This window comes from Pistacia vera, unplaced genomic scaffold (assembly GCF_008641045.1).
Source record: "Pistacia vera cultivar Batoury unplaced genomic scaffold, PisVer_v2 Contig421, whole genome shotgun sequence".
Lineage (NCBI taxonomy): Eukaryota > Viridiplantae > Streptophyta > Magnoliopsida > Sapindales > Anacardiaceae > Pistacia > Pistacia vera.
This window is the reverse complement of record NW_022196248.1, coordinates 193,994-218,594: the sequence shown is the minus strand read 5'-3', so window position 1 is coordinate 218,594 and position 24,601 is coordinate 193,994. Positions and strand designations below refer to the sequence as shown.

General features: G+C 33.6%; 2 protein-coding genes across 4 annotated transcripts in view; one reads left to right on the top strand and one right to left on the bottom strand.

The window, feature by feature from the left end:
* The window catches only part of LOC116142877, a 57,069-nt gene that overhangs the window by 29,391 nt on the left and 3,077 nt on the right, over positions 1-24,601 (bottom strand). The window lies entirely within an intron of this gene.
* LOC116142875 (calcium-dependent protein kinase 17-like) lies at positions 15,876-19,620 on the top strand. Of its 2 annotated transcripts, none has more exons than XM_031428288.1 (5): positions 15,876-15,983; positions 16,799-17,285; positions 17,384-17,680; positions 18,276-18,674; positions 18,992-19,620. In XM_031428288.1, the coding sequence occupies exons 2-5, from the start codon at positions 16,976-16,978 to the stop codon at positions 19,249-19,251; spliced, it is 1,266 nt and encodes a 421-aa protein (XP_031284148.1). In that variant the 5' UTR covers positions 15,876-15,983; positions 16,799-16,975; the 3' UTR covers positions 19,252-19,620. The 2 variants fall into 2 exon arrangements, with proteins under 2 accessions (XP_031284148.1, XP_031284147.1); XM_031428287.1 differs by having other exon boundaries at positions 16,442-17,285.

Genomic DNA, 24,601 nt, shown 5'->3' with positions numbered 1-24,601 from the left:
AAAAATAGAAAATAAATAAAAAGTTAAAATATCGAATGAAATAGTACACCTACCGCTTGGATCAAAATTTTAACTTCACAAAGTAGTAGATAATTAGAGACTGTGGTTTAGACTCTAGCCGATGACAGTTGTTGTGGATGGAGGAGCTTGGAATTGTTGATGACAAATAGGCTAGGTCTTGCGGTGAAGAAGTAGACCAGGTGAAGAAATTTATTAAAGGTACCATGAATTATCTTAGGATTAGGATTCTTTTTTATTTTAAAAACCATAAATCAATAATTATTTTTTATAATTATAAAAATACCCTTTAGCCTCTATTAACTTTATGAATTTTCTTTCTTTCTTTCTTGGTTTTGAATGTTAGTAAACAGTCCCATATACGCAGCGGAAACAAAAAAATATAATATAAGGATCGTTTACATGAGCTAAGATCAAGGGTATAATTTTACAGTTTTATCATAATAAGAATATGCAGAAATATTAATCATAAGTTTAGAACCATACGCACGTTTGGAGGCTCCACCACGTTTGTCTTTGAACGTTTTGCTACCGACCCAAGCGTAGGATCGAACCCACGTAGTCCACACGAAGACAATCACAAAAGAACCAAAGAGGGATTTGCTAGATCCTCTTTGGCTTTAAGACTAAGAAGAAAGGAAATCAAATTGAATTGATTTTAGGCAAAAAGTGTTTTTGCCGTGGAAGAGAATGAGAGGGGCTGCTGTGAGTTTTTATTGTAAAGAGAAATCAATTCTTTTCAATTAACACACATTTTTCTTTTTATAGTAAATCAAGTTGCCCTATTCCATATGGAATAGGCTTGGGCTCCAACCCAAACACCCCATGTTACCAAACACTCCCAATTTGATATTTTATTTTCCATCATTATCTCAATTAAAATCAATTAATATATATTTAATATATATTAACATTTAACAATAATGATAATATATTTAAATATCTGCGAACACATATTTAAAAGTAATTTCACTTATTTGATTTTTCTAAAAAATTAAATAAAGACTACGATCTCAGCAAATTTAATTGCACTGTGAAATTACCAAAATACCCTTTCACCTAAAAAGACGAAAATGCCCTTCTTTCTTCTTGGCTTTTAAATTATCTTCTATGTGTGTGACCCATAGGCTCCTCATCATACCGGCAGTGTATAGTATCGCGATTAACACCAATTAATCGTCTCACTAATACACAGACTAAGATTGGCCCCTAGCAAGGCATCATGGCCACCCGATAGATTCAGATTCAGCAAAATAGCTACCTGTCAACGATATGGTTACCGTGCAATTCGATCCTTTCATCATCCGTTATCTCGACGAGACGAAGACATAGAAATACTGTCAACCTTCGGTTACTCTCGATATTATGTATTCAGTTTCTAGACCAATGACCCGTATTATAAATTGGATAGAGCAACAACTCAATCCCACTGTGGCCACAATTTTAATGTCATTACCATATACTGAATTGCGCTGTGAGATAACTTCTCCCGAACCTGGGAGTGTTGAATCCTCTGTCAATCCACCATAGTCTTGATACACTCCTTGATGCAGCCAATCACCACCGTATTGACAGCTTTGAAAAGAACTGCGTTAGGCTAGTGTCAAACTACACCAATCGATGCACAAGGCGCTCCGATGATCTCAAGTCTAAGGATCACATGCACTACCATTCGTTTGAGGATTTGTTCCATAGACATTAGGGTTACCATCCATATGGAATCCTCTGGTGGGTCAGTCCAGTGAACTTGCTGCGGTGTAATCGCCTACAGGAAGCACCCATGTGTTGCACCAGGTTGTCACCAAACAACCTTGACAAGTGAGATCAGTCACTGCCTTTCGACAGGGTCGTTCAACACTATGATAGCCTTACCGTATTATCTGTGCCCTTACTTCAGAATAATACTGGGGCTACGGACGTTTCTAGAATAGCCACCATATGTGCTCATAGGGTTCTCACTATCAAGATTTGAAACACTTGATACCCTCGTCACGGTTCTACCATTCTAAGGACATATATCAATACATATTGCAATAATAATGATTTACGCGATATAGAATAAAATGCCTTTTATTGATTAATGAACATTATTACAAAGAGTCAATTCTACAATAATTGATTGGCTCTAGGGCATCTACTCTAACAATCTCCCACTTGCACTATAGCCAATCATTCATGTATTTAATACCAAATGATCTCAAGTGCCTTTCATGCTTCTGCTGCGACAGAGGCTTTGTCAGTGGATCTGCGAGATTGTCGTCAGTATGCACTTTACTAATCTGCACGTCTTTCCTCTCAACTATCTCTCTGATGAGATGGAATCGTCTGAGTATGTGTCTGGACTTCTGATGAGACCGTGGTTCCCTAGCTTGAGCAATTGCTCCATTGTTGTCACAATAGATGTCTATAGGATCAACAATCGTAGGAACCACACCAAGTTCAGTGACGAACTTCTTAATCCAGACTGCCTCCTTGGCCGCATCTGACAATGCAATATACTCAGCCTCCATTGTAGAGTCCGCTACAATGCTTTGCTTGGAGCTCTTCTAGCTCACTGCACTGCCATTGAGACAAAATACAAACCCTGATTGCAATCGATAATTATCTTTGTCCGTTTGGAAACTAGCATCACTGTATCCTCTTACAGCGAGCTCATCTTCCTCTCCATAAACCAAGAACATATCCTTAGTCCTCTTCAGGTACTTAAGAATGTTCTTGATAGCCATCCAATGATGCTTACCTGGATCCGATTGATATCTACTACAAGTGCTCAAAGCACATGAGACATCAATCCGAGTACATAACATGGCATACATGATGGATCCAATTGCTAACGCATATGGGATCCTCTTCATCCTATCTCTCTCATCTTGTGTTTTAGGACATAATTCCTTAGAGAGATAAACACCATGTGATATCAGAAGAAATCCCTTCTTGGATTCTTCCATACTGAATCTTTTCAATACTTTGTCAATATATGCACTCTGACTTAGGCCAAGCAACCTATGCGATCTATCTCGATAGATCTTTATACCAAAGATGTAGGCTGCTTCCCCTAAGTTCTTCATGGAGAAGCACTTGGATAACCAAGTCTTTACCGACTACAAGTTTGGTACATCATTCTCGATCAGAAGTATGTCATTGACATACAACACTAGGAATGCTACTGCGCTCCCATTCACTTTCTTGTAAACATAGGGCTCATCTTTGTTCTTGATAAAATCGAATTCTTTTACGGCTTGTAACGCCCCGCTTGAGGTACGTTGTTATTGTTTCCTCTTTTGCCCTTAATCGAGTTGGCTTTTGTAGTTATTGTTTGATTGAGTGTTGTGTTGAATGTTTGCCCTGAAAACTGGATGAAAACAGAAGAAGTTTAGTCTGCCGTGCTTCGCCGGGGCGAAGAAGAAGCTTCGCCGCGGTGAAGATGTGTTGAAACCAAGGGGAACTCCCTGGACAGTTTCGTCGCGGCGACAGAGGTTTCTTCGCCGCGGCGACGGGCCGAATAAAAGGTTGATTGAGTTTTAGATATTTTCTTCCTTAAGGACAATTTGACCTTTCTACCCCTAATTAGCAGGAAAAGTGGAGAGTTAATTGTAAGGATTTTTCATGGAGAATAGGTTGGGATGGGGGTGAGTTTGTAATGAATCAAAGGNTAGCTAATTAATGTATTTAGCTTTAAACATTTTATGTACATGGCATATAGTATCATTATTAGCTACGAGTTTAAATATATGACTATTATTTGTGCATTAGCTCTAAAATGTTGAAATTTGTAGCTAATTAAGGTATCTAGCTATATAAATTTTATTTTCATGGTAGTAACAATATTATAGTATCATTATTAGCTATTAGTTTAAATATATAGATAGTATGTGTGCATTATCTATAAATTATTTAAACTTGTATCAAATAAAGAATGTGAAAATTAATTTGCTACAATTCTTATAGTATGCAACTATAGATATTCTAATTCATACCGTGAGTAATTATATTTTTATTATTTATGAATTAAATAGTTATAGTCATAGTGTTAATCACACCTAAGGTTAATAGTAAATTAGAACGTTCACCAATAGCCAACTTAAAAGACCTCTTCAGCAAACTAAGAGAGTGGGCTTTTTTAAAATAAAATTTTATTTTAAAGGATCTTCGAGGTTTTTTTTTATTTTTTTTATGATGATTTAAAACTAACACTTCATGAAATATAGATGATTTTAGGTATAAGATATGAGATATTATAAAAATTGGTAATGTTACATATTTGTATATATGAACTTGTATGTATGTTTTGGATGATGATGATGATAGTGTTAATAATATTATTAATATTTGAGAATGACAACATTTGTTTATTGTTAATTATATATAAAAAAATTCAAGAAAATAGAAAAAACAAATTAAATCATATGAAATACAGTTAAAATTATAGGAGATATGATAAAAATTAAATTATATAAAATACAGCAAAATTACCTTTTAAAAAAAAAATTCATTGTTTTAGTTGGAGATTTATTTGCAAGTTCATTTTATGAACAAGAAATAAAGAATTCATTACGGAGCTTAGCAATGGTATAATTTAAGTGACTCTCGTCTCCTTGGGATTTAATAAATTGTTCTCAAGATATTAATTGCAATTGATTCAAACCACTTGTGATTTAATTCACAATATCTTTTCGTATTGTTTATAATAAGAATATAAGTTTACTTATAATTGAACTTAATTGAATCACATGAGACTATGGTTAGCTTGTGTAAAAACCTCACTATGTAAAGATTATTTATCTTATTAATCATTTATGATTCAAATTATTTATCTTAAATATGTATAANAATATTTAATTAATATATACAAAAATAATGAGTGAAATAGATTAATTGTTGATTATTACAATAAAAGAAAAAAAAAGAATATTCTAAAGAATATTCTAGGGAATATTCTTTTTGGTACAATATTTGGTGTTGTAGGTTAGAGATTGAATAGTATTTTGTACCAAATTTTGCACCAATTTGGTACAATTTTGCACCAAATTGGTGCAATGGGTTGGAGATGGTCTAAGGTGATGATAAGTGGTTGGTCCGAATGGATAATCAGCCATGTTGGGATTGAGACATGACCAAGACTCCTATGGGAGGCAACAACAAAGAATTTTCCACAATAGGTGAAAGTGAAAGTCTAACGAAGCGATGTTGCATGGAGGTAGGTTGTGAACTTCTTTTCTTGGAGAAAAAACAATGACAATATCTCGGCAATAAACATCAGCTCACTATGTGTCAATAGCCACCGTAATACAAATAATACAAGCATTATCTGGAATGATTGGGTTTAAAGCATCTGTAGGTGGCTTTTTAAGTTCGACTTCAAATCCTCGATCGGGGATATAAACTACCAAATTGCATAATGGTAGAGGTAGAGGTAAAGGGAATTTCCGCAAAATAACTTATTTTCAAAATTGACTATTTGTGTTACTCAATGCAATCAATAAAACAAGTTGAATGAGTTTACTTGATGTGAATTAAGAGTTTTCAATAGTTGAGTTATAACTAGGAAAAAAAATTTCATGTTGAATAGATTTTGTCATATTATAATTGATAGTTAAATAAAAAATACAAAACTATATTTCCTATTTGAAACATTATATGTGAGTATGGATATTAAAATTAAATTACATATAAAACCGTTTAAAATATAAAAGAGAATAAGAAATAGAATGATTGCAACTCATCAATGTTTCTTTCCATAATTGTTTAAACAAATATTGTCATCTCGTAGATATATCTCTGGAATTCATTCAAAAATGAATACAATGTCACATTATTTATAGCATATAAATACTCCTAATTTTTTTCATTCTACTTATAGCATTATCCATATAAATATTAATAACAAATAATACAATAATTTATAGAACATATTTATAATGAAATTTGTTTAATTTATCTTTTATATTCCTCAAATCACAGGTAAAGTTAAAACATAAAATTCCAAATAGGAATTATCAAAAATTATTTGAATGTAACAATCTTAAGGGTTTTTTTTTTTTTGTAATTTTAAAATTCAATTGCCTTTTATTATAATTCAAATAAGATTATGTTTATTTGAAAACTTGTATTTATATCCCAAAATTCTTAATTTTTTTTTCAATTATTTGAAATTAGCTGGTTTATCGAAGTTGAATGTCGGTTGAATATGATACGACTATACGTCTATACGAGTCATACGACCAAACGTAACTATCCAAACAAATCCAGATTCAAAAACTTTTAAATAAAATAAATTAAAATGACCACATACAGCTATAACAATTCATTAAATGTAACCCCAAAAAAATGACCTAACATTTATGGAAAGGCAATAATGTCCTCACTGAATATTTACTTGATTATACTGTATATAATAATCACCCCTATATTAAAAATGAATAATACTACATATACAAATTGATATGTTTTAATATAATTGAATTATTTTAGAGTAATACTACATATACAAACTAATGTGTTTTAATGTAATTGAATTATTTTAGAGTAATACTACACTTACAAACACTTCTCACAAACTTTCTCTTACAAATGTCACATGTCAACTCGTAACTAATTAGTTTGCGAGGGTTCCGTTTGTCCAACAATGGGTCCCGTTGACCAAGCCAATTGTAAATTGCCACATGGGGTTAGGAAAAGGTGTTACTGAGAGATGTTTGCGAGATTAGTATTATTGTACTAAATTAGGGATAAACTTAACAAATTTGAGAAAATGATGTGTGTAGACGATAAGATCTACCCTGAATTATCGCTGGGATGTTGAGCTACTAATATTCACAAATTCCTATATTGTGCGGTTCCAATTCTCTTGAAAAATACAGGATACCCAGAACGGCTCAATCCTAACGAAGCCAATGAAAAGGGTAGGGTTATAATTAAACGGACTGGCAGGGGCATTTACCTCGGAGTATTATTATTTAAGCATAGAAGGATAAAGCAAGAGTCAAAGGGTAAACCTGGAAAACTGGAACCAAGAACGTTGGGCTGGGTGCAGAATGCAGATTATTTAAAGTGGCTTTTGGCATTATAATATTTGAAAACAGAATTTCAACCATTCATTTCATATAATCTAATGGTCAGAAGTTAAAGTCAAACTGACGTAAATGTTGTCAAACAACAATTAACAATTTATCTGACCTTTAAGTTTAAATCAGGCCAACCCATATTCTGCTGTATCAATACGTACTATGTTCCTACTTCTTTTTTTTTTTTTCTATCAATCCTAATCACTCATATAATTGGTGATTTGGATAACAGATTTTAATTAGTTTAAACAATAGAAATATTAATTAATGTCATAAAAATACATATATACAATTTTATACTAAAAAGTATTAACTCTTTATATTTAATTTGTTACAGTAACTTTTGAAATATTAAGTTTTCTTAATATACACCTTTAGAACACACATTAAAATCATTATAATACAAATTTGATAGAATATCAATATAGTGAAAATTATTAATCCGTTTGCTTAATTATTTTTTCCTATCCTATTAATACTATTTCCAAAATACACGTTTGTTTCCCTATTCAGAAAAAACTATTATATTTTATTCAAATATTTTTAAACCCCTTAAATTTATTAATTTAACTAAACACTCCCCAAAAAAAAGTTTAGAACACTATCGTTGACGCCCAAACACGGTCAGATCTGGTCGTAGATCTGACATTTTCCGACAAAATCCACGATGGATCTGATGGGAAAAGGTTATCTCGCCGCACAACCGGCTAGATCCAGCCGATCATGGGCTGTAACGCCAGATTCTAGCCAAATTTCGACGGTGATAGCTGGAATCTGGCAACTATGTGTGGTGGGGTTGTTTTTGTCATTTTTCAAAAATTTTATACATTGGGGTGTTTAGTTAAATTAGCAAACCTGTGAGGTTTTAATTTTTAAATTTTACCTCGTAATAATCACAAAACTCTACTTATCAACAATATTTCAAAAATACTACTCAAAATAATAAAGCAAACACACTAATCTTTTTGTCTTTTTATACATAAAGTTTATTCAAATCAATAAATATTTTGAATTGTAATGAGATTAACATGTATTATTAGGATATACGTTAAAATAAACCATTATTAATAAATTCCAAATAAATTAAGGTATAAAAAATAAAAATGAGAATGAGAATTAAATTATACAATTATAGCCCGATTTGCTAAAGCTTTTCATGAGATTTTATAACAAATTAAATTGTACATCTTTTGAACAGACATTTATAATACTTTATTTAAATAAAATAAAAGATAAACTAATGTATAATATACTAATAGATAATTAAAAACTAAGAACGCATCGTATTTTTGTGAAATGAAAAAAAAAAAATTGTAGTGGCACCATGCAATTATGTAAGAATATTTAAAAAATTTAATGAGTTTTTACGGTTTATTTCATACCTCCTTTTGTGACCTAAACATTGTGGAAATCATTAAAACCCTTTAGAATGCGTTTGATTCATAGAATGTTATATTACTGGAAAGATATATTTTATGAAGATTATTGGAAATAAAAAATTCAAATTTAGTATTTCATAAGTGCAATTAAAGTAGAAATAAAGATGGTCATATTTGTAGTTTTAAATACAATAATAATATAAAAAATACAGGAAGGCGGTAAATGATAATAGAAATAATTGAAGATATCTCAAGGGGACAATGTAGATTAAATTGAAGATATTTACTTTGTTGTGATATTCATATTGAGTTGTGTCATGTCATCCCCGCTTCAACCTTTAACTAATAAGTAATACCAAATTTAAAAGGACTTTATAGGAAAAAATGTTATTTGAAGGCGTGGTGTAAATGTAAATGATATGTTGGAAAGAGTAAAGTATAAATGGACCGTACGAAACACTTAGATAGGGACCTCCATGAAAAGTGGCAGACAATAACATGCACCGGGAAAATTTGAGAAATTGATAAAAAAAATATTTAGATTGGATTTATAATTAACGCAATTAAGTTGTAATTTGATGTTCCCTCTTTTTATAACCATCAGAAATATTAAACACATTTTCTATGGTTTATTATAGTAAGAAAAACATTAATTAATTATCTAAGTATGGTCGTGGTTTTATAGTTAGAGAGAAAATTAGAAACGCAGGCTCCGTTTGGTTTACTTTTTTACACTTTTTAAAAAATTTTTTGGAAAAAAGTTAAAAAAAGTTGAATTGGACAGGTATTACGATGTAGGATTTGGAAATAAATAAAAATACCCCTTATGTTTGTTTATTTACTAAACACCCCTATAATAAAACATTAAAAGTTAACAAAAACACCCCCAACCCACCCATTAAATATGGACAGCCGGCCACCACAGCCGGAGGGTGGCTGGAGTCGTCGTATCGGCGCATGACCGGCTGGATCTTGCCGGTCGTGTGTCGATATGGCCTTTTCTGGCTAGATCCACGGTGGATCTGGCCGGCAATGGCCAGATCTACGGTTAGATCTGGCCGGCAATGGCCAGATCTGGTCGTATTTTCTTGTCAACGATGGCCAAAGATACGGCTGTCGTTGATGGTCAACGACGACCATGTGTTGACTGTCGTTGACGACTGGCTACGACCAAAGATCTGGCCGTCAACGGCCAGATCTTTAGCCTTAGATCTGGCCTTTTCTGGCCAGATCCATCGTGGATCTGGCCGGAAAAGGCTAGATCGGTGCACTACCGACCAGATTCAGTCAATAGTGCGCCATTATACCAGATTCCGGTCATTTTCCGGCGGTGGTGGCCGGAATCTGGTAAATATGGGTTGATGGGGTTTTTTTGCAATTTTTTAAAAAAAAAATTAGGGGTATTTAATTAAATTAACAAATTTAGGGGGTTTAAAAAAAGTTGAATAATATTGAATAATTTTGTGAGTTTTTGCAATTTTACTGTTTAACTTTATTGGGAATACTAATAGTAGTATTCTCAAAAGGGAACCAAACGGAGCCACATTTATTATAGTTGAGATATACTATAATAAATGTTAGACTTGGCAAAAAAGGGACCGTACCTGCGAGTACCGATATCCCTCTAAAATGCCCGTTTCTAAGCTACCCATACCCGGCCTGCCCTTGAATTTTGCGGGTGGGTCGGGTAGTACCCGCGGGTACCTGCAATTGAATTTAAAAAGAAAAAAAATGAATTTAAAATAAATATTATTAGCAAACCCTAAAGTCTAAACGCGACTCAATCAGACTAACTCAATCTCAACTCTCTCACGCAGTCACGCTCACAACTCACTCTCGCCGACGAACGGCAGCTCTGAAGCCCAAGTTGATGACAAAACAGTTGTAGCTGTAGCTCTCCTCTCCTCTCACTCTCATTCTGTCTCACTCTGATGCGACTCTCAGCTCAATCTCAACTCTCTCATGCTCACTTACGCCGACGAACGACATCTCCCAAACCCAGACCAACGATGAAACAACAGCAACTGCAACTGTCCTCTCACTCTCATTTTGTCTCACTCTGACGCGACTCTCAGCTCAATCTCAACTCTCTCACCTTCTCACGCCGACGAACGACAACTCCCAAACCCAGATCGATGAAAAAACAGTAGCAGTTCTCCTCTCACTCTCATTCTCTCTCACTCTAACGTTGCCTCACTCTTAGCAACAACAGTCACTCTCAGAGGTAATTCTTCATGCACAAACTGGAATAAGATACCATTTAAGATTGTGATACAACAACACCATATTCCTTCATTTGAAGAGGGGATTTGTTTCTGCGATCTTCATTTATCTTGTGTTCATATTTGGTTGAGTGATGGAGGGCCCTCTACTTACACATTTGTCCTGTTGTTGTACATGCTGGATTTGTTTTATGTATTCTAATTTCACCAAGTTGACAAACGCTTTGGGCAAACAAGACAATACATTTAACTACCATTATTTGCACTGTGAGCATTGAGTTTTTTGTATGATTTCGAATTTCTATTAATGTTAGGCATCAGTATATGAAGTAAAGTGTTTCATCTTAGTATAATAAAGGATGAGCAAGGTTCTAAAATTGCTAGTGTTGTATAATACATATATGTTTGCAAAAAGGGGAGAGTTAAAACAATGAGTTTTCATATATCCTACAACCATTTTTATGAATCAAATCAAAGAATAAAGAAAGCAAAACATAGCTTCTCTGTTTCCACTCCCCTGTTTTTTGTCAAACTTTGATTAAACAAACAATAATAATTCTAACATGTGTGATAATGATAAATTTATTTAATGTAGGCTGTGTAAACAATTTTGTTGATATATTGGTAAACAATTTGCTATTTATGATCACCTCAATGATTAAGTCTTTGGCATTATGTTATCATCTAAATTGTACATGCTTACCTGAACTTCATTTTGAATGTAGATCAAACTATTAAACATGATTACCTATATATGTTAATTATACACATGGTTATTGTAGAACATTTTTCATATAAAGATTGTATGTGTCTTATGAGAAAAATATTCTAAATTCCTAGAGATATACAATAGTCAATAAACCTGCATCTGTTAATTTTTAATAACTCAACATAGATGTTAACTAATAAGTAATAACTACTGTTTTGCAGGTTAGTTTTATTTTAGAGTTCAAACAATACTAAGTTGTAGAAGAGCCCTCTGAGATTTGAATTATACTCAAGTTAGTTTGTCCCAAAACTTACTGTTTTTAGTTTTTTGAGTTAAGGAGTTGAGAAGTGTTGACTGTTGAGTTGGAAAAATCCAGCCATTTGGTAGGGCTGATATGCTTGTAAAATATATGGGAGTGTTTTGTTTTTATTTTGGATGAATTGTTATGATTGGTTAATTAATTTAAATATAAATACTCTGTTGTGTCCTTTAGATTAACTTGGCATGAAGGAGTTTACAGATTTGTTTAATGAGGCAATAGAAACAGGCCGTAATGTAGCCGTAGGTCAACCTCCTTCTAGTGCTAGTACTGTTTGTCCAAAAAAACTTAAAGTTTAAGATGTTTTGGGTCAATTCACAACATATATGGAAGAGAATGGGAATGTGAGGGCAAGATGTTTGATTTGTAGTAAGTCTTGTGCATATGGTAGTTCCACTCATGGGACTAAGAATTTGAGGGGCCATATGGAAGGTTGTCCTAAATGTACCATTAGTAGTGCAGATCAATTGATGATGGATTGTGATACTAAATTGAGACGTTTGAGGATTTCGCAAGAGATTTATCATGAGAAGATGACAATAGGAATCATAAAACATAATTACCCATATTCAATAGTGGAGCATGAAGGAATTAGGGATGTTCACATGTATTTGAATCATGAAGTTAAGCCTTATACTAGAAACACCGCTAAGGCAGATTGCTTAAAGATATATTATAGGGAGAAAGAAAAGATTAAGCTTGCTTTAGAGAGGTTTCAGATAGAATATGCTTGACTTCTGATATTTGGAGTTCTTGTACTATTGATAGGTACATTTCTTTAATGGCTCACTATTTTGATGAGAATTGGGAGTTACAAAGTAGAATTCTTAATGTTTGCCATATTTCTCCTCCACAGTCAAGGGCTCTTTTGTCATAAATAGTGTATGATTTCTTAAAAAATTGGGGGACTGAAAAGAAAGTCTTCTCTCTTACATTAGACAGTGCAAGTAATAATGATGTAATATACTATCTAGCTAGTAATTCTTTAAGAAATATATGATAAAATCCATTAAATAACTTTTGCAAACATATATACATAGAGGTGTATAATGTAAAATCCGAAAATTCTAATTTTACTTCATATAAATATATACACAAAATAACTGATATACTTTAATAAGTACAAGGTAGTCTTGGACAGTGCTGCCAAACTCCTCCGCTTCTTGACGTCTCACCCGATCTTAAATCATCAAGTACCTGCTAATTGCTCAGTAGAATAACGGAGTGAGCACTAATTGCTCAATAAGTATGAACTTTTAAAGAATTTCCTTCACATTTGTCTAAGGTAACTTCAGAGAAATCTAACTAAGGGTATTAGGGCATAAATAAAATTGCGTACCTTGATATGGGTGTTACAAATGATAAGATGGAAGACATTTTAAGGAGTCAACTTTGTATGCAAAATGCTTTATTATGTGGTGGTTCTTTTTTTCATGTGCGATGTTGTGCACATATCTTGAATCTCATAGTCCAAGAAGGGTTAAAGGTTAGCATGGCTTTACATAAGATTCGTAAAAGTGTGAAATGTGTTAAAGGAAGTGAGGCTAAAAGAATCAAGTTTAGAGAACTTGCTAAACAAATTGGTGTGATGAGCTCAAAATGATTGCAAATGGATGTTCCCACAAGATGGAATTCCACTTATTTAATGCTTGAAAGTGCGTTAATATACCGTCGTGTGTTTGTTCATTTGTCACTGATAGATCTCAATTATAAAAATTGTCCTTCAGATGAAGAATGGGATTGGGAGGGGGGGGGGGGGGGGGTGAGGATTTGCAAGTTCTTGCAACCATTTTATGACATCACTACTCTTTTTTCGGATTCCCAATATCCCACAGCAAACTTGTACCTCAGAAATGAGTGGAGAGTTCAAATGCGTTTATACAAAGAAATGGAAAATGAGGATGAAGTTGTTAGTACCATGACAAGTCAAATGAAAGTAAAGTTTGACAAATATTGGGATTCTTATAGCGTTGTGTTAGCTATTGCAGCAATTCTGGACCTACGTTTCAAGTTTGAGTTTGTTGAGTTTTGTTACAAAAAAGTTGATGACCCAATAGTTGCATCAAGAAAGTTGGAGTTAGTCAAGGAGGAGTTGGATAAGCTTTTTGTTGCTTATGAGGGTCTATATTGAAATGAGGTTCCCGGCGATCCTTGGGTACAAACTAGTAGTCCTAATATCCTTGGAGATGATATTTGCGTAAGGCACTACTCCCTATATATTTTTATATTCTTGTGATTAATAAGGTTTTGTTTATTTTTTAATTTTGCTTTATTAAATTTAAATATTTAAATGGTGCAGGAATTTGACTACTACAAGAGTGACTTTAGTGCTACTAAGAAGTCCGAATTGGATACTTATTTGGGAGAGGCAAGGTTTGATCGCATCAAATTTTGTAATCTGGATATCCTGGACCATTGGAAGAAAAATAGTGATCGATACCTGATACTTTCCATGATGGCCTGTGATATGATGAGTATACCAATAACAATTGTTGCTTCGGAGTCCAGTTTCAATGTTGGTAGCAAAGTGCTCAGTTAATATTGAAGTTCACTTTTACTGGAGAATGCACAGTCTTTGATATGCACCAGGACATGAATTTCTGGATATGAAGTTAAAGGTAACATTTTAACTTATATTTAACATGTTTTAATATTTTAGTTTGTTAATATATTACGATAGTTAACTTATATTTTGTTAATTGTAGAAGATAAAATTGATGATGCTCAGCTTGTTGTGCCATTAAGCCAAGAGCCAGTGGAGAAGGAGATTACAGAATCAAGGGCGGCTTCTAACATCATCAATGTGTGATAGACTTTGTTTGTTTAGTGTTTGGTTGAACAATTTTATATGTTTAATTGTTTAGTGTTTAGTGTTTACTATGTATGTATGTTGAATGTTGAACAATTTTATATGTTTAGTGTTTACTAAGTAGTAATTATTATGTATGTTTAGTGTTTAGTATTTACTAATTATATATGGTGAAGTTTGATATAAATATGAAAAATATTGATAATGAATTAATGATGTTTGGTGAAATCTAATCAAATTTAATTTAATCATCCATTTATTTAATCAAATTGACCAAGTTATGAAAGCTTAATAAATGAATTTTATACCAAGTTTTTAAATAATACAATTTACATCTTCAAGTATGCAATTTGAAAAACAAAAAACAGTGAAAAAATTGCAATTAATAACAAAAAAATATAAAAATAAAAAATTATAGAAAATGACATTATATACGGGTGACCTGTGGGTTGACCCGTACCCGCCCATACGGGTACGAGTCATGCACATGTTGCTCGTTTTACACCTGGCCTGTGTCCTCTCGACCCGCCCATTTGCCAGGTCTAGTAAATGTGTCAATGTTATTAGCAAACTTGAGGGATGAAATTGTTCCTTCGACGGGTCAATGTCTCTTTCACTGAGAATATATATTAGTGCATTTGAATCATTTAACTCTTTCTAAACGTGGATAAGAAGATTCATTCAGGCGTTGTCAAAAGTCATGAAAAGAGTATGGCTGGTCCGCTTTATTTTCAAGTTTGGCATATCCCCTTTTCCCATACCACCATCGAAAGTTTTAATAATTTATTAAATGAAACCATAGGAAAATATCTAGGGAATAATCTCATACAATTTATTTGATTAAATTAAATATGCACACGTATTTCTACAGCTAATCACAGCTGGAATTAGCATTTACCTCCTCTTTCCCTACAACTGCTATCCATCTTCTTATTATATGAATTATGATAAAGCAATATGCATATTTTCAGCCAATTATATTCACCCCAGAATTATGAGGACATAATCATGGCCATCCACCCATGGCTGCTCTTCTGGCTTCCACTCCCCACTTACTATTAAATTATCTATTTTTTTGATAAAATAAGTAAGAGAAGGTTCCTTCAATTTTAAACAACCAATAACACACTATCCATCCTGTAAGATCATTATAATTGCACATGTGTGCACGTGGGGGTAAATTTGTAATTTAATATGACAAAACGTGTAAGTCCGTGACACGTTTAAGCAAGCGTCTGGGTGATACTCAGACTATAACTTTTTTGAGTATTGCTCAATATTTCTCAAGTACCAAAGTAGTTATAAAATATTTATTATTATTTTAAAAAGAACTGGTTCTTCCGGTTACCTGTAAAATGTAAAGAAGAGTTTTTGAACTGGTAAGAGAAACCAAAGACTTCGAGTTTTGAAGTGGTGGTGATGGAGTTGTTCTTGTTGTTGTTCTTGAATGTTTCTTCGAACAGGTCAGTTTCTGTCTTTCTAAGTAAATGGCTACTGTCTGTTGTTTGATGCATTATATGTTTCGTTTGTTAAAGTTCAAAAAGATTTCAACTTTGGTATTTATTTTGTGTCGGGTTGTGATTCTGTTTTGGTGACAAAAGTATATGTTTGTTTCTGGGTTTTTCGTTTTGGTCAAATTGAAAAAGTTTACTTTTCTTACTTTAGTTTGAAAATTCTCATGTGGGTGAGTTTGAGTTCTATTGTTTAGGTTCTGTTTTGTGTGTTTTGTTCTGGATTTGTGGACAAGCTTGAAATAAAAGTGGACTGTCTTTATTTTCTCTGTTGTAAATGTTATGTTATAGAATTTCAAGTATGATTTAACTGAAAGCATAAGAAATATGAAATAAAATAAAAGAGAATATAGAATTATGGGGTTTAAGCAAGTTAATCTGAAATTGTGAAATATAATTTTGTGCACTAGCTGATAGATGCAAGAACATTGAAGACCGCCAGTTTTTTACTTTGGAAATTGGAGGCTTTGTTCGTAATAAGAGTCTAGTAACGATGGAGGGCTAAGTCAGTTTGAAAGTTGGTTCAGTGAAATTGTTTTCATGGGAATTGAGCTGAACCATTTTTGCTTGTGACATTGACCTTTGAGCATAAAAGATGGTGGTTAGGTAGTATTGAAACTCAAAAGCTTGGTCTTTGTTTGTGGGTAGAGTTGTGTGTCATTGTTATGGACATAACCAGTGGTGATGAAATCACCCGGTCTTCAACACAATCCCATAATTGTTACAAAGTTCCGAACCTTAATGAAGCTATTTTGGACGCAACCCAGATCTCAAATTTGAGTGATCAGTATGTTCTTGGAAAGCAGTTAGGATGGGGTCAATTTGGTGTCATTAGAGAATGCTTAGATAAGTTTACTGGCGAGGTTTTGGCATGCAAGTCAATTGCTAAAGATAGGTTGGTTACGGTGGATGATGTTTGTAGTGTCAAGCTGGAGATTGAAATTATGGCCAGGTTATCAGGGCACCCTAATGTTGTGGACCTCAAAGCAGTTTATGAGGAGAAGGAATATGTACATCTGTTGATGGAATTATGTGCAGGTGGAGAGCTATTTCACCGACTTGAGAAATATGGGAGATTTCCTGAGATTCAGGCTAGAGTAATTTTTAGGCAATTGATGCAAGTCGTTAAGTATTGTCATGACAATGGTATTGTTCATAGGGATTTAAAGCCAGAAAACATTCTCTTGGCCACAACATCTTCATCTTCTCCAATCAAATTAGCAGACTTTGGTCTTGCAACCTACACAAAATCTGGTAAGGCCTATAACTTTCTGTATCATTCAGTGTATATTGCAATTTTAAGTCAGGTTAGAAATTTTCTTATTCTTAGCATGTTGGTTTCATGGCAACAGGCCAGAATTTGCTCGGGACTGTTGGGAGTCCATTTTATATAGCCCCAGAGGTATTAGCTGGGGGTTACAATGAAGCTGCTGATGTGTGGAGTGCTGGGGTTATCATGTACATTCTTCTTAGTGGGATGCCTCCCTTCTGGGGAAAGACTAAGTCAAGAATTTTTGATGCTGTTAGGGCTGCAGATCTACGATTCCCGTCTGATCCTTGGGATCACATCTCTGAATCTGCCAGGGATCTGATCATGGGCATGATTCGAGTAGATCCTTCCAAGAGGCTCTCGGCGGCAGAGGTTCTTGGTATGTTGGTTAAACCTTTGTGTGTGTTAGAGATTCTTAGTGTATGACAGTTGGATTACAAGTTACTATCAAAAGAATAGATGTTGTAGTTAAGGGAATATAATTGATGTAAAATTAACTCAGCTATGGAATGATTTATTTTGGATTATTAGCATACAGAGGCATTTCCTTTGGCAAGTTAATAAATGTCGCCATATTTGAGTAAATATGTTTTGAAGAGGCTCTCAAGACATTTAAATCGGCCACTTGGGCTATCAAATGAAAGCCATCTAGATGCTTGGCTTGCATATTAGTCCGCCTTCGAGAGACTCGATTGTCGATTTGATTATTTCTATGAAAGAACAAATTAAAAAAAAAAAAAAAAGTTTCACTCATAAATAGTTTTCCCAGTTTGGGGTTTTATCAACTAAAAGTCTGACATGAAGTCATATTTTTAATAGGTATAATGTGTTAGTTGATTGCTGTATTTGACTAGTATAATTATGGAACTAGTACCTCTTGGTACTGCATGTTAAGTGTTGTTTGTTTCAGATGCCAGGCAATATGCACTTTTTTCCGAACATTTGCCTAAAATACTGGATGCTTTCCTCTGCAGCCCACTCCTGGATGGAGGATTGTGCACAAGGAGCTGAAGGACCATTCAGGCAGGATGATCGGTGTTGTAAAGAGCTGGAAGCGGATGGAGGTTCTTTTTCTGCCTCATTTGTCACTAGGAAACAGGACTACAGCTTCAGTGACGGTCAACTGGGACAGTCACCTGCATTTACTTGTAAATCATCATTTTCTACTTTGGTAGTTGATGACAGTACTCCTTGCTCTGGATATGGAGGATTTTCCTTTAGCAGCTGCTGTGAATCGAGCACACCAGACTTCTCATCTCCAATTCCATCAATGCCAAGCTTCACTTTCTTCAGCCCAAGTTCTGCTGTTGAACAAGGAAATCTTTCCTTAGGATTTAGGGTCAACATGTCAAAACTGGATGAAGAACATGGAGGTATATATGTTTTTATTATTCCTTGCCACATTTTTTTTTTTTTTTTTTGTGTTTATGGTATAATGTTAGAATTCTCGGTCAAAAAAGCTCAAAAACTTTTTTCCAAAGAAAAAGCACTGCCTTTTTGTTTCACTTCTGGGATTATCATCACTTCATAATGACATTGGTTTTAATAAAATTTAGGTAACTAATAAATAGATTGGCAGTTGTCCTACTGTAACATAGTGGGTATGGTGATTTCTAGTAATTGTTAAATTACTGCTGTGCATGAGATGAGTGAGGCATGCTTAGCTGTTTTTTTTGTCTTTGTTTTACAGATGCAGAATCAAACTTGGGAAAGCTATTTGTGCTACCGGATTCTACATTTCCTGTTAAGCGCAAATCAGGAGAAACAGAAATTCGGAGGACTGGAATCTTGGGTTCAAGGGTTTCAGGCATCCACAATAAAAGGAATCACACAATTGGACTTGGTGAGTTTGATCAGCTTAATCTCATGGTTACTGAATCAGTGATACGTTGGGCATCATGCACACACATCCCAACTGCCCCATCTCTTAGATTATCGCTTGTCTGCTAAAAAGTACAAGCCAGAAAGATCAATAGACACTGACACTGACAGAATTGGTGTATCTGAGAAGCTGAACTCCTGGTGTACAGGGCCTGTATTGTTTAGTTGAAAATGGTGTGGTTGAGTTATGATGCTTTTCTTATTTGGAAAATATTTTTTATGAGCAGCAAGCAATTCTTGTAATGTGTAACTTTGAGAAATCCAAGGGTTGTTTTGGTGGTCAAGAATGTTTGCTTTCATTGACTTCTTGGAGTCACCCATCACATATTTGTGGTTTATTGTAAAACATTGGGTTTGTAGGCATGCATAAGTTGGTCCGAACATCCTAATCATTAAAAAAAAAAAAAAAGTGTAACTTTGAGGCTAGTAATAGTATAACTGAACTGATTGAGAGTGTTCAATCTCTAATTTTTTTCATAATGAAAATAGTCGAGGATGCCATTTCCATTTGTCACATCTTGTTTGGATAACTTTTCTATCTCTTAGAAAAATGTAATTTGCTATGTCAGATCAACTGTAAAAATATCATCAAATAAAATTAATATTAATATTTAACTCCGTCAATAAAAGATATTTTCAGCTAATTAAACACCAAAACATGCAGCAATTAGAGGGAAGAATATTTCACGTTAGTTATGATTATATTAAACAGTGGATAGATTTGGATGCCAGCTCAAATTAGATTAAGCACAGAATCTGAATGAACAAATTCAATAAGTTAAAATGAAACCTGAAGTTGTCGAGGGATGTGAAAAGGCATGTTCAACGGCAATCCCAGGTCTGCTTTATTGTCATATATGCAAAATATAAGATTCAGGTTTAGTGTCTATTTGTCAAGTTTTCAGATAAAATCAATAAAGTAATTATATTCTCTTTTTATTTATTTATTTACCATTACCATCATTGGGGCTGAATGAATATGATTTCTTAAAAAATAAGAAAACCCATCAGAAGCATCGCAGTACAGCAGTCCTATTGCTTGATACTTGGTTTGGGCTTGAAATAAACTTCGAAGTGTCCGCAAAGGTTAATCCTATAATCTCACGTTGCCGGAATTTTCATTCAGGAGAAAAAAGTTTACAGAAACCAATCAAAGACACACACTGGCACAATACAAACCGGTGAATAAAACCCCAAAATTTTCTTTTATCATGCACACTGTGTATACAGCAATTAAAAGGCAAAAAGGCAAAAAAAAGTTTAGCTTAAATTATGCAGCAAAGTATTCATCACTTTGACTATTCTCTTATGATACAGCTACCTGCTATAGCCTCTTAAACGTACAATAATTTAGTCAAGTCCGACTTAAGAAATTGACCCCCATTGCTTCTTAAGCATCAAATGCTGCCTCATTTCTTAACATGACAGACTTTGCAAAATTTAAAAAATAAAAATAAGGACAAATGCCATTCATCCAGCACAATCATTACATTTGCTTAAGCTAAAGGTAATAAATAAAAAGATTGCATCACCTATGTTAATTTACTTTCACGAAGACGGGGCATATTCTTGGATTGCTGTTGCGAGCTTATTTCGATCCTCCTCTGTTTTTGTCCTGATTAAGAAAGTACGTGCCACAACGGTACCATTATCATTACTACCAGTGTCGTCACTCTACAAAACCCAAGCAAGTTATCAGCCATTAATTGCAAGATTTGTTTACTCCATAAACGCTACAAGAAATACTTCTAATTGCATATGTGTAAGTTCCTTGTATGGTTAAACAGCTCATTTCAGGCCTGATTGACTCATCTTGCTCTCCTAAATGATTTTTGACAGATTTTCACACGCTTTCAAACATTTTACCACATAATAGAATTTATTTTTATCTATTCTATAATAACGTGAACTAAGAATAAATTTCAGAGACTACACAGACAAATTCCTTTTGCTATATATATTTTCCATATTTTATGATTTCAGCGACAAAAGAAGCTCCAAAATGACTTTAGGTTCATACAATTTAATGGGGAAGAAAATGCACATGTTTGTCCATTATAACTGATTGATCTTAAAATATGCAATATTCATATCAATATGTTTTACCGAAGTATGAAATATTGCAACAAGGGAATTCTTTTGTAAATTTGTCTTGATTCCCGGATATAACAATGCATTAAGCAGCACTTTTCCAACCTGCCACAAGAAACATTACAGAGAGTAGAATTATGTATCTGGTTAAGAAAAATCATAAATGCAATCTTGAATGGTTAAAACAAGAGGGAAAAAGGGGGAAATATGAAAAGTCAAAAAAGATGTTCCAGAAACAGGGGCAAACATGGTACTGTAAAGAAAATGAACATAAAAGAGGGAATTTTGTTTAAGAAAAAAAATCCAAATTACCTATTTCCACATATAATTATTCAAGAAACAATTAGATACCAAATATTCAAATAAGAAAACATTCCCACATCTAATTGTATGAATGGTATATTAAATTGAAAATCAAATTCAATTTGATTGCAGACAAGGCCATTTTCTTTATTGTTGTTACTGTTGTCAGTATGTTTGAGGGAGGGTAGGGAGGAAAGTTTGAGGAAAACAGAGAATAGCACATGTACAACACTAATGTGAAAAGTGGCAACGGTTCACACTGCTCATGACAACAATGCCATGAAAATCTGATAGTCGCAGCTTTTTCAAGCAGAGCTCCTTCAGAATGAAATTGCTAGAAGCTATTTCATTATTTTTAAGATGCCAGAAGCTATTAAATATAAGAATCAAAACAATTCAAAAACCCCTTACAAAAAGTATGCTCTACCTGAAGCTATTTGATATAGCCATAAGATAGTTTGGTTATTTGCCACTAGAAATTGCTAAATAGTGTCATTGCTTGAAGCAATCGACTAATTTATCAACCCATTCTACAGTTCTCTACCAATACTAAGAAAAAAGAAGAATCTAACATACAAAATTTCAATTTCTCCCTTTCAATTGATCAGTTAATAGAGATGATTCCGAGTATTATGTTGTATTATTAATGAAAAAAATTAGCCATAAGAACCACCAGCTTTTCTTAAATGGCAATAGACATGGTTTGTCATTACCAGTCAATAAAAATCTATAATAATTTGCATTCCACTCCTAGATTCAACAAGCCACCAAGAAATAAACAAAGCACCCAAGTTTCACTCTAACATGAATTTGAATATATATATCAATAAGGAAACATACATCATTTCGAACAAGAATTGTTGGTTTGGACTCTTTTGTACCCTTGCTGATACCCTCCTTGCATTTAATGTAAAGCTGCCCAGTGCCTTTATCTTTCCATGCATCTTTATCAGCAGGATCACTTGACTGGACATATCAAAAGAAGAAAATAAATAGATTTACTAGTGAGAATGTTGGAACAAACACCATGTATCAGGTGAAGCAAAAGGCAAAGCAAAGACATATCAATCAAAATAAAAAACCATTTCAATGCATCAATTAACAACAAAACCAAGCCATTGGTAATGTGTGCCCATCAACAGAACACCATCCACAGCCAGCGAATAATGAAGCCAAAGATGGAATGGCTTGACATAAATACAAATAAAGTTTTTGTGAATTGGTGCAGGACTACATCTCATAAACTAGTTTTCATTGAATTCTTGCATAACATAAGCTCATGCATACACCAACATAGACCACACAATACATATACACAAGCACAGGTACATATGCAGGCAAGTATGTGTATGGATGCTGTACAGACAAGCCCGCAAATCTAATTGATGCCAAGTGACACATGGCAGATGTCTATTACCATTTTCCTAACCATATGCCTCAATGGATTAGCAACCTAATTTATGCATCAGAGCTAGTGATCTATACAGCATATAAACATTCACATGTCTTAAGCCAAGATATACATCCCCATAATTCCATTGAGACCACATAAGAACATAATCTAGTCATCAAACCTTTGCTACAAATATTTTCTCTTTGGCCTACGATGACACAGCAGATACTTCATAAGTTGCAAAGCTGAAAACAAAATCTGATGATTTTTTTGAAAGGAAACAAAAGTATTTACTACTGTGAAAAAATAAAAATAAAACCACAAACAGTTGATCAGGGCAACAGAATCTGAGGATAGAAGCAACTATTTCAATAATTGCAAAACTTAAATAGTCAAGATTCCCAACTGGTTGGAATATCAACTCATCTGTAGCCAAATCCCTAATTTGTTGTGCAAATGCACTATGTGTCACTTTGATACACATTCAAGCATTGCCTCTGCATTAATTAAAACCGTTCATTTAATATCTACTACAATTCAAAACAACCTCGTTAAGCTATAAAATGAGCATTTAACTTGATTCAAATATGAAAATGGAAATCTTCATAGTTATATGCAAGTTAAAATGCATGTAGCAATCTGATACATAATACAATCACACATCAAATACTACCTCTAGAAAGATATGTATCACTCGTAAAGTAAAATCTCTAACCACGCAGAAGTAGCAGTAAAATTAATTTTCCTACTATTAAAATACGGGTAAAGCACATATGCTAAAGCAGAATGAGGAAAAAACGAAAAAAGTTTCATTAAAATACTGTTCCAACAAGCATAACCTTGTATAAATTTTCTTCAACAAATACCTTTACATAAAGTTTGCACTTGACTTCATGGACTACAACAATGCCTTTCTCTTCAGACTTTTTCACTGATGGGCTGCTAGGCTGTGGTAATTCATCTGCTGGTGATACATAAAGAGGGATTAATACGTATGTGAAAGGAGATAAGTGATTTCAGGTCATAAAGAAACAAAAATAAATATATTTTTTCCTTCATCAAACCCCTGCTCCCCAAGCACAATGACAAATTAAACAAATCCTCACATTCTTTTAAGATGTAGCAAAATAACCTTCTCTATGAAATTCGGAAACTAATCTACATGCCAGAGGCACTGTGCCTAAACAATAAAAGGAAACAGTTGACAGAATTCTATTACAAACCTGCCCATTTTGATCAACAAGCCAAAAGCTTAACACTTCCCTTTACATCATGTTGATACAAACGATTAAGATAGCCAACTTACTAAGTGCATTTGTGAACTTAAGAACAGAACAAGATGAATCAAATAAATCACATGCAAGTGAGCATGGAAATGCATGAAAGGTTTAGAAGTAATGACTTAAACAGAGTGCGATGACAAGAATGAAAAAAACAATAAGTCTTTTATCTCACCGTCGTCAACATTATTTGAAACATTATGGTTCATGAAAACTGAGCTTTGATTTCCTGAAACAGAAATATAAAAATAACATATTAGAAATCACATCAATCTCCGAAAAGTAGCATTTAAATTCAATACTTAAAAAACCAGATTACCAATATCAGTTCTTATCAAAAAATCATCATTTT

What these genes read in the sequence shown, in the direction of transcription:
- LOC116142875 (XM_031428287.1), top strand. Translation starts at nt 16,697, where the DNA reads ATGGACATAACCAGTGGTGATGAAATCACCCGGTCTTCAACACAATCC. An exon ending in TGCAACCTACACAAAATCTG is followed by an intron (nt 17,286 to 17,383) that starts GTAAGGCCTATA and finishes TCATGGCAACAG; the next exon opens with GCCAGAATTTGCTCGGGACT. An exon ending in ACTGGATGAAGAACATGGAG is followed by an intron (nt 18,675 to 18,991) that starts GTATATATGTTT and finishes TTTGTTTTACAG; the next exon opens with ATGCAGAATCAAACTTGGGA.